We start from the raw sequence: 13,708 nt of genomic DNA on the forward strand, positions 1-13,708 counted from the left end.
CTATCGGAGTAGTTGACACAATGCTAGGATAACAACACTAGGAATAGATCTAATCGGCAATATATAAAATAGATGAATTTAATAGCAGAATGTAAAGAAAGCCGAAACCACCGATTCCTAGCTGGATAACTGGTGATAAAACTAGAAAAACAGGTAAAACCTATGATTCTAGTAAATATCGATAACTAGTGAATAAATCCAAACGAAACAACAGCGATGCGCCCGAAGTTAAAGCTTAGATATTACTCGATAAGCGAAACTTACAGAATCGGCCGGAGATCAAGTTGATGCAGCCCTGCCAACCCGCACGAACTCGTGAAAAAGAGAAAGTATTTGGCGAAGTCGCCTGCTTGAAAGTAAGTACGAGGAAAAAGTAGTTGGTTGTATTGATTTGTTGATGATTACAGATTTACAAAGGTAGCTATTTATAGCCCCGTACAGATGACTCCTTAACTAACTAGAACTCTATCTCTAATCCAAATAGAAAACGAATATTTACAAGCACGATTCGTGCTGAGTTGGTTATTATACGCTCTACGGGCCGATCTCCCCTTCATCCTTCTATTCTTTTCCAAGCCCATACCGGCCCAATTATCCCAACCTCCTTAATCGGCCGATTCCATATCGGCAAAAGGTAACCGATCGGGAACCTGGCGTATCCGATCCGGAAGCGAGGCATAAGTCACTGGCCGATCCCGCACTGTAGCGTTGGCCAATCTTGGACTGTAGCGCCAACCAACCGATCTAGAACTGTAGCGCCATTCGGCCGATTCCCAACTGTACTTTTCCAATTTCCTCTTCTCTTGGCGCCGATTCTACTAGTGACGAAATCTGGCGTCAACAGGGTCATAGGTACCTTATGGTCCTATGAATTCAGCCCTGCAAAGAAGATACAATTAAAGGAACTTTAACTCTTAGCTCCTCCTTCTACTTGTTCCCCTAAACTTAAACATGCTCTCTTTCTTCTTCCATTGTGTAAGGTCATGTAGTAGTATTCGAGTTCCATATTTACAAGGTGTTGTAAGATATAGTTGTACATATGACAAGTGCTGATCTATTGGTTGTCCTCTTTTTAACATTTCTTCTATGAAAAAAAGTCAATTTTATTATCTCAGCTATCAATTTTGTCGGACTATTTTATTTGGTCCAATCTACTCTTAATAAGATTTGTCCTTTGTATTTCTCCATATGCAAGCTGAATTTTGAATTAAATTTTTTTGAGTGGATAAAGAATATTAAGATTTTTTTTTGGTTATTTTTAAAGGTTTGGAACATTCAATACGAAATTGAACTTAGAATACAAAACAACATGAAAAGTGATATGAAAAGTCCTAATATATTTTTGGATATAGCGCATCATCTTATAAATCAGATTTGCAAAATCCAAACAACTCAACATATAAATGGAGGCAAAAAAAAAGATAAATCTCATGTAGATTAAACCCAAAAAATAGTTTGGCGAGTAAATATAGCCTAAATGTTTTATTGGGTTATGCGGAAAAATTAGCTTTGTGGGTAATAGAATATATTTTTTTCTTCTTTTGCTATCATTAGCATATCAACAATATTGTTTGGGGGAATGTATTAGATGATTTCTAATTTTACTTTTTCTCCTATCCTGTAAGAAAGAAGTATAATAAAAGGAAAAAGGAAAGAAGGATGGCGTAAAACAATGGGATGAGCTTGCAAAACCCGGCGCTTTTCTACGTCGAAAAAGAGGATTAAAATCCATCCTTCCCTCTCATCATTATCGTCGTCTCTCTGCCCCCTTTCTTTTCCCTCCTTTTCCGATTTATCAGAGAAAATATTTCGGAGTTTGTTCGCGTATTTTGTTTTTTACCCCGGTCGCGGCAGGCCACACCATACCCTCGCCTGACCTCATCTCATCATCGCCTCCACCTCACCAGAGAAATCCTCCCCCTCCGTCGCCAATTTTTTCTATCAAACCCTCCTCCCCCATCTCAGATCCCTCCCCCCTCCCCAGCTCAACCCTGCCCGATGGCCGCCGGATCGGACCCCGCCGCCGCCCGCCGCTGAGCGACCTCGACGGCCACCTCCGACGACCGCCCGAGCACCCACGTCATGGTCGCGGAGGCGGCGCCGTCCTCGTCGGCGGCGATCTGGTCGCGCCGCCGCGACGAGATCACCTTCGACCGCCTGCACAAGGTACCGCCCCACCCGGGCTCGCCCCGATCGGATCTGCCCGCCCGCCCGCTCGTTCGCTGACCCTGGCCCGAGTCGACCCCGCGGATCTGAGGCTGGGGCGCTCGCCTGCTCCCCAGGTTGGGCGCTTCCCGCGCGCCCGGGCCGTGCTCCGGCGATGCACGGGTGCCGACCGGGTGGCGCTTCCTGTGAGCGCTGGTTACGCTGGTTACGTCTGTAGGTTTTGATTTGACTTTGTTGCTCACCTGTGGGAGGATTTTACTAGATTGGATTGCTCCGGCTTCTCAGCTGGCATGGACTCCCGGTGGTGCTGCATGGCGGCTGTAGCAGACAAGCGCTTGACTGAAGAATCTGATTGGTTTGTCGCATTCGGGTTGCCGGGTGTGTCGGATTGAGTTGTTGGAGCTGTTTCCGACGCTGTTGCTGCCGTGCCAACTGTCCGGAGTGGGAGCAACCTGAATTTTGAAGAACAATCTTGGGGTTGTCTGGAGAAGCTAACTGCTTGGCTGATGGATCCTATTGGCTTATCTTGCTTCCAGACAAAAAGAAGGTATGAAGGGAACGCTGGATTGAAGCCGTTAGTAATTGCGTTGCTGCTGCTAACCGACGAGCAGCGATGACGACAAACCAAACTTTGGAGAGTGATCACTGCATCCTGGCTGGAGCAACCAACTGCTTGGCTTAAGTATCCGATTGGCTTGTTAGATTTGGCCACATGGATGAAGAATGCATTCATGCCGTAACTGCTTTACTAGTGATGTTGCTGCCGTCCTAACTGACCATAGTTGTGATGCCAACAATCTGGATTCTTACTGTTGGTGATTGGGTAGGGCAATATGGACAAAGGAATCATTGCAACCAACAACCTTAGCCATTACGCTTGTCTTTAGCTGTCTCACTATTTGACTCTACCTTGGCGTTTTATGTGTGTTCCTCTTCCATTTCAATATATGTACTGTTAGGTTAGCCTACAATCATTTTATTTCAGGTGGAATCATATTTGTGAAATGGCGTCATTCCTAGTATGCATTGACACTACCAGATTTTAGCATCAACCTTTGGTCTGAGTAGTAGTGGAAGGTTGAGTACTGATCCGGGCGATGTAAATTCCTGATTTAGAAAGGTTCTAGTGGCCCTGAGTTGGTAAATGGGTTATAAAGATTTAGTGGTGCTGTTAATGCTCTCTGTAAAGTTCTGTTAATTTGGGGTTCAATACACTTACTTTTGCATTATCTCCAACAGAGCTAGTGGTTGGTATGGTACGCGTACATTGAAGTGCTCACTAGTTGCAATTGACTTGTTGAATGCACTATCTTCTTTCTTCAGCCTTGAGATGTGCATTAATGTTCCTTTTTCAATGTGAGCTATTAAAGCTATGTCAGTTTTCAAGTTGAATAATGTAACTGATCTTTTATTCCTGTGGATTCAACTTGTTCCAGTTTTGGAGTGCCCTATCACCTCGCGCACGACATGAGCTGCTCAGACTTGATAAACAGACCCTCATCGAGCATGCTCGCAAGAACTTGTACTGTTCAAGGTGCAATGGGCTGCTTTTGGAAAGTTTCACACAAATAGTCATGTATGGTAAGTCACTGCATCAAGAAGGTCCGTGTGAACCAAGGATTCAGGAAGTTGAAGCAGAAGAAGTTCAGGACCCTTCAGTTCATCCTTGGGGAGGCCTTTCAACAACAAAGGATGGCATCCTAACTCTTCTTGATTGCTTCATAAATGCAAAATCTCTTCATGTGATCCAGAATGTAAGCCTGAAACAGTAGCCTTTGCTATTCTTTTCTGGCCTATGAACTTCTCCTCTGATATCTTTATTTGTTCTCCGATTGTCTGTTGTGGCATCTTTCTGTGGCATTCCTTCTTTGATGTTGTTCCTTGACACCATTCTAGAGTTCTCATTCTGATGCACTCAACATTGTTTTGACTAGGTATTTGACAACGCACGTGCAAGGGAACGTGAACGTGAAATGCTTTACCCTGATGCATGTGGTGGTGGTGGCAGAGGATGGATTAGCCCAGTGATACCTAACTATGGCAGGGGGCATGGAACACGAGACACATGTGCTTTGCACACTGCACGCCTTTCTTGTGATACTCTGGTGGATTTTTGGTCAGCACTGGGTGAAGAAACTAGATCGTCTCTTTTAAGGATGAAGGAAGAGGACTTCATTGAAAGACTTATGCATAGGTGAGTATGAAAGGTGCTTTTGTTTTGTACTCCTTTGAACTAAAATACCGTGATGTTAGTCAAGGGATGTGCTATCATCATGAACAAGTATTGGATAAGCATATAGTTTTGTAATTTGAATTTATTTGCTTCTTGATGTTGATAGGAATAACTTTTAAATGTGGATTATTATTGGCATTGCTTACTAATTTGTTGTTTTGTACGATGAGTTGATTTGCTTCTTGATACTGATTGAAATATTTTTTAAAAGTTATATGAAATTCCATCAAACTTTTATTGGTTGTTTCAGTAAGAAACTAAATTTTGACAATAATTCTACATTGTCGGTGGGTCTAATGAAGTAATGATATCAATACGGCACTGAACTAGGAAATTCTATGTTCTCTTGTAAATCCACACATGTTTATCTGGGTAAATGCTAATTATGAATTGGTCTGCTTTTAGCATTGGTCCTGCTTTTTTATTTATTATTATAATGTTGCACAGATGGAACAGGCAACCTAAAGCTATGCTGTGAAGCTTTGAATTGCTTGTTCAAGCTTGTACTCGTTCCAATGTTTTAATGCTTTGCAACATTGTGCCTTGTACTTAAATGTCTACAACCTTTATTATCCAATGCAACCTTTTGATGAGATGTTCTGAATTATGAATGTGTATGTGCTTGTAGTCAGCATATAAATAGTTTACTAACTTTTTGGATGAAATTTCTGTGCAGGTTTGACAGCAAGAGATTTTGCAGAGACTGCAGAAGGAATGTTATTCGCGAATTCAAAGAGCTCAAGGAGCTAAAGCGCATGCGAAAGGAACCTCGCTGCACTAGTTGGTTTTGTGTTGCAGATACAGCATTTAAGTGTGAGGTCAGAATGACATTCCTTATCATCCTTCCTATCTGCAATTTCATGGTTCTTTTTATCAATCCTTTCCTTCTTTGGGCATGCATCCTATGTTGGTAAAACCATACAGAGAAAAATCCTATAGCAAATCCGGGTCCAGGGGTCTTGCATTCACAATTTCACTGTGCAGTAAGGTGACAGAGCTTGCCTAGTTGCCATGTTAACATTTTCCTTTGTATATTCGCAGGTGTTCGAGGATGCTGTTCTTGTTGATTGGCACCAATCCTTATTGGAGCAAGATGGAAATTACCACCATTTTGAGTGGGCTATTGGAACAGATGAAGGAAAATCTGATATTCTAAACTTCGAAAATGTGGGGATGAATGGGCAAGTCCACAGAAAAGGCCTCGATCTTGATCAGTTTGAAGACTATTTTGTTACACTGAGAGCATGTAGACTGGATGGGCGCTGTACAGAGTTCTGTGTGAAGGCTCATGCCTTGAAGGGCCAATCATGTGTTCACCGCAGGCTGATTGTGGGGGACGGATTTGTGACAATTACCAAAGGTGAAAGTATTAGAAGTTTCTTTGAGCATGCTGAAGAAGCAGAGGAAGAGGATGTGAGTACCTCCTATTTTAAATCATTAACATCAAACATGATCAGAATATTTGTTATTCAGAACGTGAACATGCATTGTTCTTGGAATTCATATGGTGTGATCCAATGATGTACGCATGAGCAGGAAGATGATGCAATGGATAGAGACAGCAATGACCCTGATGGTGATGTCGCTCATCCACAGAAGCATGCTAAGAGCCCTGAACTTGCAAGAGAATTTCTCCTGGATGCTGCTGCAGTAATCTTCAAAGAACAGGTAGTGTATGGCACTGGATACATAGTAATGAACCAACTGATGAGTAAAGAAAAGCTGCTTTATTGTTATTGGCTGTACGAAGAGCAAAAAGTTTATTTACTTTTAGTATTCAGAAGTGAGTAAAAAATTGTGATTGTACGCTTTCTAAATGTCACAGTATTATCTGAAATGTCTTTTTTTTTTATATCCAACCTCTTGAAATGAGGAATTCTTTACATAGCGCACAAATGTCTCTTGTTGATGCCATTCATTCTATAAGTAGTATTTATAGCTTTTTTAATTAACCAGCACAACTTAGACAGTACAATCATTTTAAGCAGTAAAACTATTCTTTGTGGGTCTGTTACCACTTATCACCACACTTGAGGTTTATTAATTGTACCAAAGATTATATGTTCAGAATGATTGTGCTAAGCGGTCGGTAGTACTTTGAGATAATTAGACCAACAAGTCCATTGCGGTAATCCCTTGCCAATTTTTGGTGTGTTTTGCAGGTCGAGAAGGCTTTCAGAGAAGGCACGGCACGGCAAAATGCACATAGTGTTTTTGTGTCCCTTGCACTGAAACTGTTGGAAGCACGAGTTCATGTTGCTTGCAAGGAAATAATTACTTTGGAAAAACAGGTATTTATTTGATACTGTGCATTTTTTTGGGTTCATATGCCACTGGGAGTTCCCTTTTTCACTCATGTGCCGGCCATCCCAAAGCTGTTATTTGTTGTGTGCAAGTTGAATTTGTGTGCATACCATTTAAATTTGTGTGTATAACACTGGCTAGTGGTGCACACACAAATTCCAGTGTTATACACACAAATAAGAAGTATGGGATGACAAGTGAGCAAAGCAGACGCATATAAAATGGCATATACACAAATCAACCTAGTTTTAGAAGATGCAACATTGATGTGGATTATTTGCTTTGCCTTTCATAATGGATAATAACATTGAGTTACTCTTGCAGACCAAACTTCTTGAGGAAGAGGAGAAAGAAAAGCGTGAGGAAGAAGAACGCAGGGAGAGGAGGAGGACAAAAGAGAGGGAAAAAAAGAACAGAAGGAAGGAAAGGCTGAAAGGGAAGGACAGAGATAAGGAAAAAATACCGATTCAATCAAAAGATTCAGATGAAACTTCACCATCATCTCTGTGCAACCAAGCAGCACCAACTAACGAGTCAGAAGATATTCTTGACTCAAGATATTCAGATAGTGAAGAAGAAGATAATGTTGTGGTCAGGGAGCACTCCTCTCCTGATTCCTCTGTTGAGCAGTCTTCAACCAGGGACAGTGATGAAAGGAGCAATGAGCATGAATGCCATACAACAGCAGATTGTGATGGCTCATTCTCATGTGAGGAGTCTATATCATCAAGAAGAAACCTGAGATATAGAAGAGACTTCCCTCAAGAACAAGATGCCAGTTATTGGTATGAAGATTGCCAAGATGACTCTGGAGATATTCTGCAGCATTCTAGGGAAAGGATGAGGAATAACACTAGAGGCTACAACACTGCATTTAGTGCAAATAATAGAACAAGGGATAGATACAATCCCTGCAGTTGCGGTCATCAGGAAGAGTACAGATACTTTCCCAATACAGCTAGACCAAGCAGGGATATGAAGATGGCCAGGAAAACAGTTGAGAAGCCCAGGTTGCAGTACCGTAGGTGCTATCCATTGGATAGCTTCGTAGTGCCTAAAGGAGGCCGTGTTGGTGGTACACCAACCAAGATTGCAGGCCCAAAGCAAGTATGGGAGCCAATGGATGCAAGAAAGAAGGCCAGCTTGGGGAATGGAAATAATGCTGCTGGAGTTGCTGATGACGCTGATCGGTCAGATCAAGTGGAATGCTCAAAGGATATTAGTGAGTGTGAAAAGCTGGAGAAAGTGTGTGAACCACTCGCGGTTTGTTCTGAGAGATCTGAGGAAGCTTGCAAGTCAGACACAGATCAGCCATGCAGCGAGAAGCGCCAGTCTGCATGTAATGATGGACCTCATGTCGTGGATAAGCCAGATAGCTGCTTGACAAAGGACACTGGTAGGACGGCAAACCTAACCAGTTCGGACAGTTCCTCATGTCTAAGTGAAGGAGACAGAGATAGTAGCATGAGTAGCATGACCTCACTCAGTGCTCAGAATGCAGAATCTTTATCTACATCTGATTCAGAAGAGTCTTCAGACAGGAACAATAGCAGCCCAGGTGATCCACCAGCAAAGAGCGCTTCCCGTTCATTACTTGAGATGTGTGCAGGAAATGGTTTCAGGGAGTACCAACCTAAAGGCCTGCATCCTCCTGACAGCAACCAGTTTGGGTTCAGGGTCGGCCCTTTTCAGGACCAGATGTTGCACCACCAGAAGGTCCATGCACCTTACTCAGCACCATTTATGGGGTTCCACAATCAACCCCTACCAGTTCCAACAAATGGGTACCTGTCGTATCCTCAGCCTGGTCACTTCTACCCTGGCCCTGTGGCCCCTGTTGGATATGGAGTTGCTGGGAACCAACGTGTGGACTTCCCAATGCAGTACAGCAATAACGTTCATCCTTACCCGGGCCCTGAGTTTGGTTTTCTGCCTACGGCGCCAGTTCACAAGACTCCTGTGAGCCTCCATGCTGTGCCAGTGCCACCACCGCCCCCGCTATGTAGAAGCGGAGTGCCGATGGTGATGAATCCAGAGAGGCAGCAGAGCCATCCTCTCCTTCCTAAATTAAACCAGGCAGTGCCGGTGGCTGAGAACGGCTGTGCAGAAGACAACGCCACCAAGCAAAAACAGAAAGATGATGACAGCACGCCGTTCTCCTTGTTCCAGTTCAACCTGCCGATCGCCCCTCCCGCACCGGCAGCGTCCAAAGAAGAGCATGGTGGGGGAGCATTGGCGCCGTCGAGACCGCAGCTGCCAATTGCTCAGGCCCAGCCATGCTCAAGGGAGGAGACGAACATCAAGGAGTATAACCTCTTCTCCGGGTGTAATAAGGGAGCGATGTTTCAGCTCAACTAGACCAGAGAAAGAAGTGAGCAGGTATTCAATACAGCGATACATGGCGAGTGGATTTGTATTCCCCGAGAAAACAGAATAAAGTAGCTCGAGGTTTTTACTGTGTTTCCCTCGAATATTTATTTCCCTTTTTCCCCTCTTTGGATTTGCTTTTTTCTTCCCAATTGTGTGTATGGAAAACTGGAAAGATAGCGAGTGGTATAGATTCTGCAGTTTTGACACAAGAGTCAGTTAATCTCTGATGTTTTCACTGGATGGTGTTGCGGAGTATATGGGTTTTCAATGTGGTTTGACTAGCACTCGTGACGCCGAAGGCATGGACCATGTTGCCCTGACCTTAGGGGGCGTTTGGTTTCCTTTACTTATTTTTAAGCAAGTGTCACATCAATGTTTAGATACTAATTAGGAGTATTAAACGTAGGCTATTTACAAAACCCATTACATAAGTGGAGGCTAAACAGCGAGACGAACCTATTAAGCCTAATTAATCCATCATTAGCAAATGTTTACTGTAGCAACACATTGTCAAATCATGAACTAATTAGGCTTAATAGATTCGTCTCGCCGTTTAGCCTCCACTTATGTAATAAATTTTGTAAATAGTCTACGTTTAATACTCCTAATTAGTATCTAAACATTCGATGTGATGGGTGCTTAAAAATAAGCAAACGAACCAAACCAGGCTTTAGGTAGGTGGGGATGAGAAGACCTAGGCCAGGCCGCCAGGGCCAGCCGGGGTAAAAAAGAGCAGAGAAACAGGGACAACTTGGTCATTTCCCAAATGTCGTGAAGTCTCATCGCGCCAACGGTGAATGGAGAAGAGGGCCAGGCGCCGCCACCGCAGCGTCGTCGACTACCTCAACAATCACGACGCCTACGTGATGGAAAAGGTCGCTGCCTTAGAGCACGTTTTTCGCTAAGAAGGAGGAGAGAAACAAGTTCACGTGAGGGTTGGGACAAACCGGTTAGCTAAAAGAAAACAACAACAAAGAAAGAGAGGACGGAAAATGAGGGACTAAAAGGAAACTACAACCTCAACCCTAACAACGCTACAAGACCCGCGAAACCGGCATGAGCCTACAACCTCACCTCTTCAATTTTGACCGGAGCAAGTGCTATCGGCTACAGAGCTATGCGGTCATGAATCCTGCGGTTCCGCTCGCGCCAAACCAACCATGCATCCAACCAGATCAAGGTGTCGAAGCCTTTACGACGCTCCTTTACCACCCTCCTCTGTGCTTGTATCCCCCAGTCGGCAAATGCCCCCTCCACTTGTGGTGCCAACCACTGAAGATGGACGTGTCGAAGGATGCAAAACTAGGTCTCTTGACTATACATGCAGTCTATCGGTAAATGGTCCAAGGTTTCAACCTCCTGCGCACACAAAGCACAATCATCCCTATCTCGAAGATCATGATGTTGTAGATGGTTAGAAATCAAACATCGACCATGGAGCACCAACCAACCAAAAAACGACATTTTCCCGGTGCTTGGACTTTCCAAAGTTGGCGAGCGCCTAGCAATTGGGACCGACCTAGGAAACAGACCTTGTATGCTGAAGCCGAAGAGAACTCCCCAGAGCTCAACCAATACCAAATGAAGCTATCTGATGCCTAGTTTAGGTTCCAAAACCGAAGCAGGTTCCAAATCCGGAGGTACTGCACCACAACATGTACCGTGAGTGCCTAAGATATGTCACACACCCAGCATTGATTTGTCAGTCCTTCCCGAACCGTATTTGTATTCCTCATGCGAACCGGAACTGCTGCCCAAAGATTTGGGGCCAAATATTAGATGGAGCAACCGTTGATCCAATGATCCATTTGAAAAAGGGCATCCTCACTGTTGCCCACTGGACCGAAATAGACGCATTGAAGAACGACGTGACAAGTCGGTTGCTAGGAAACCAGAAACTTGCCCAAATTCTTGCTCCATCAGTTCGGGCAAGCCAAAGCCAAACGCATCCTCAACGCCATCCCCATAACCTGGAGGATGGGAATGCCAAGTCCGCCAAACTCGGTGGAGCAGGAGACAGTTAATCTAGGCAACGACATACTTTCCTCCAGAAGAAACATCTGTGGCACACCAAAGGAACCCCTCGAGTAAGGTTTCGATGACCTTGATTGCCCATGGTGAAACGGCAATGGCCATGGAGATGTGGACTGGAATGGCACGGAGAGTGGACTTCGTGAGAGTCAGATGCCCACTCCTATTAAGCAGCCTCCCCTTCCAGGCTAGGAGACACTTAGCGATCTTATCGATCAAAGGTTATAATGAGGCCTTAGGCAACTTGCGAATAGAGAGAGGTAGACCCAAGTAGGCACATGGGAAGTCCAAGATGTGACACTGCATGACTTCCCGAATTAATAAGACGTGCTCCTCTGAGTAGTTAATGGGAACACTTGGCTTTTGCATGGTTGGTGGATAGCCCCAAAGCTTTCTCAAAGAATGCTAAGATCTCCCTAATGACCATGAGATCTTGTTCTGTTGGACGTAAAAACACGACCACGTCATTTGCATAAAGGGACACCCAATGCTTGATCGTAGCCCGACCAAGAGCCTCGAGAAGCCCTCTGTTATCCGCTAGGTTGATCATAGATTAAAACATTCAATGACGAGTACAAAGAGCATCAGTGAGAGGAGTTCCCCTATCTCAGCCCATGACCATGACGAGTACAAGCCCTCTGTTTGGATATGCATGGAAAGTTTTTCTTCGAATTAAATTCCAAATATTGTTTGGAAGATTGGTACCATGGAATCTCCAATGTGATCCAACAAACGCTACTTTCTCTCTCTCTCATGCTTCTTTCTCCTCACTCTCTCTCTCATGCTTCTCTTTCTCCTCTCTCTCGTCCTTCTCTCTCCTCACTCTCTTTCTCTACCCTCTCTCATCCTTCTCTCTCTCCTCTCTCTCATCATTCCTAATAGTTGCCTCATCAGGTCACTAGGTCATCTTCTTGGCAAACGCACACAGAAAAAATGACAGAAGTCTAGCTGATTCCCAGCATATGCACATAGGTATTGTATATACATGTAGGAAAATGACTTGGATGACATACAAACAGATACAATCTGCACTCAAAATTCATAACAGGTAAGATAATTAACACTTGAAATGATAGCAAACATGATAGATTTTCAGTTGTAACGTGACTAATTATTACAAGATAGATGCAAGTTCAATAGACACCTAGCCATCACTTTTTGAGCTGTTTCAATAGCCTCCTCTTGCTCCTTGTTTCCTGCAAAAAAATGATGTGATGATGATCACTCAACCGTCAACACAATAATAGAGCAAAAGATAAACAAAGTCATAACCTTTCCCTGTAAATTAGCTAGAAATTGATTTATGATGGGAGAGACAGCTAGCAACAATCACGGCAGCAAGCAAACAGTATATGCAGTATGTAATGCATGTGTCACCGTAGCTATAACCTCTCGCTGATCTGTGAGCTTTTAGAAAGCCCTCCAAGCAGTCAACCTATTTTGTGTCCATAACTTCAAATCACTAGTTAGTTATGACAACTAAAGCGGCCCAAGTCCAAGCCAAAGTTCCACCAAACCAATTCTAATTAAGCACAGCAGGCAAACCCAACCAGACAAACCATTCTCATTTAAAACCAAACCGATAAAAACTAGTGAGCAGCTTCAAACCGAAAAAAACCACCCCAACTACCTCCAACTGGTTCGTGAACCATGTTTTTTGTCACATTGAAAGTTGATCCTTACATTAAATAGCATCATCGGGCAACAAATTAGCTTCTATAGGGCATTTTTGATGAGTAGAGGTGCATCTTCTGGATCTGGTGGTAGGAAGAGGACGGAGGTACACGATGCGGTGGAGGTTGAGGCCGCCGGCTTGCCATGCTTGATGTGGGGTAGATCCGGCAAGTGGAGAGGAGGGAAAAGGACACCACAACAGCATGGCAGAGCGAGTATCGGAGGCAGCGGTGCGGCACTCAAGAATGGAGGTGAGTCGGGAGGGGAGACGATGTGGATGGAATCGGTTTCCTTTTTTAGCACGTGAATGTATCGCAGGCTAGCAATTTCGTGTCATGTAAAGTGTTGGAAAATCGGTTTCTAATTCTAAGTGCAGCCAAACGGACCGGTCTAGGAAACTAATTCTAATTCAACCAGATTCCGAGAAATCAAACTTTCTTTAACAAATCAAATCAATCGCTCCACTAATAATTAGAAAAATATAAGAGGAAACACTGCAGCTGCAGTGCAGCTGGAGACCTACCCACCATCCCTTTCCCATTCCCCCGTGTCCCCCGGACTAGACGCGGTGAAAATTGCCTCACGGATCGTATGGCCCACCCGCATCCCAGCGGTTCAAAACTCCGGCAGCGCGCGCGCGTCATCCATCTCCCCACCGCCGGAGTGGAAAACCCAAACTAAAATTCGAATCATCCCGCCTGCCCGCGCCGTCCCGAGCTCACTGCTCGATCTCCCACCTCTTTCACTGCAGGCGGGCCCGGCTCATAAGTAATCCCACCCGTCGGCGACCTACCCAACCGGCAGGCTCTCTCGCACGCTCATCCACCTGGCAGCTGGCCCCCACGCGCCGTCCGAAATCGGGCGCTCCCGCTGCCCCCAATCTTTTGGGTTTCGCTTTCCCACCTCCTCCCCCTCCTCCCTCCCCTGTTT

At 44.5% G+C, this 13,708-nt stretch overlaps 1 protein-coding gene across 2 annotated transcripts; it reads left to right on the top strand.

Moving 5' to 3' along the window:
* Positions 1–1,918: 1,918 nt before the first annotated feature.
* LOC117838496 (uncharacterized) lies at positions 1,919–9,293 on the top strand. Of its 2 annotated transcripts, none has more exons than XM_034718542.2 (8): positions 1,919–2,166; positions 3,603–3,920; positions 4,101–4,360; positions 5,076–5,217; positions 5,441–5,812; positions 5,936–6,067; positions 6,562–6,690; positions 7,028–9,293. In XM_034718542.2, the coding sequence occupies exons 1-8, from the start codon at positions 2,083–2,085 to the stop codon at positions 9,059–9,061; spliced, it is 3,471 nt and encodes a 1,156-aa protein (XP_034574433.1). In that variant the 5' UTR covers positions 1,919–2,082; the 3' UTR covers positions 9,062–9,293. The 2 variants fall into 2 exon arrangements, with proteins under 2 accessions (XP_034574433.1, XP_034574434.1); XM_034718543.2 differs by lacking the exon at positions 1,919–2,166 and adding an exon at positions 2,467–2,713.
* Positions 9,294–13,708: the final 4,415 nt, after the last annotated feature.

The sequence above is a fragment of the Setaria viridis genome, chromosome 9 (genome assembly GCF_005286985.2).
Source record: "Setaria viridis chromosome 9, Setaria_viridis_v4.0, whole genome shotgun sequence".
Classification (NCBI taxonomy): domain Eukaryota; kingdom Viridiplantae; phylum Streptophyta; class Magnoliopsida; order Poales; family Poaceae; genus Setaria; species Setaria viridis.

Bases quoted from the DNA above. Each gene is read 5' to 3' on its own strand.
- LOC117838496 (XM_034718542.2), top strand. From the start codon at position 2,083: ATGGTCGCGGAGGCGGCGCCGTCCTCGTCGGCGGCGATCTGGTCGCGC. The intron at 3,921-4,100 runs GTAAGCCTGAAA...TGTTTTGACTAG, and splicing joins CTCTTCATGTGATCCAGAAT to GTATTTGACAACGCACGTGC. The intron at 4,361-5,075 runs GTGAGTATGAAA...ATTTCTGTGCAG, and splicing joins ATTGAAAGACTTATGCATAG to GTTTGACAGCAAGAGATTTT.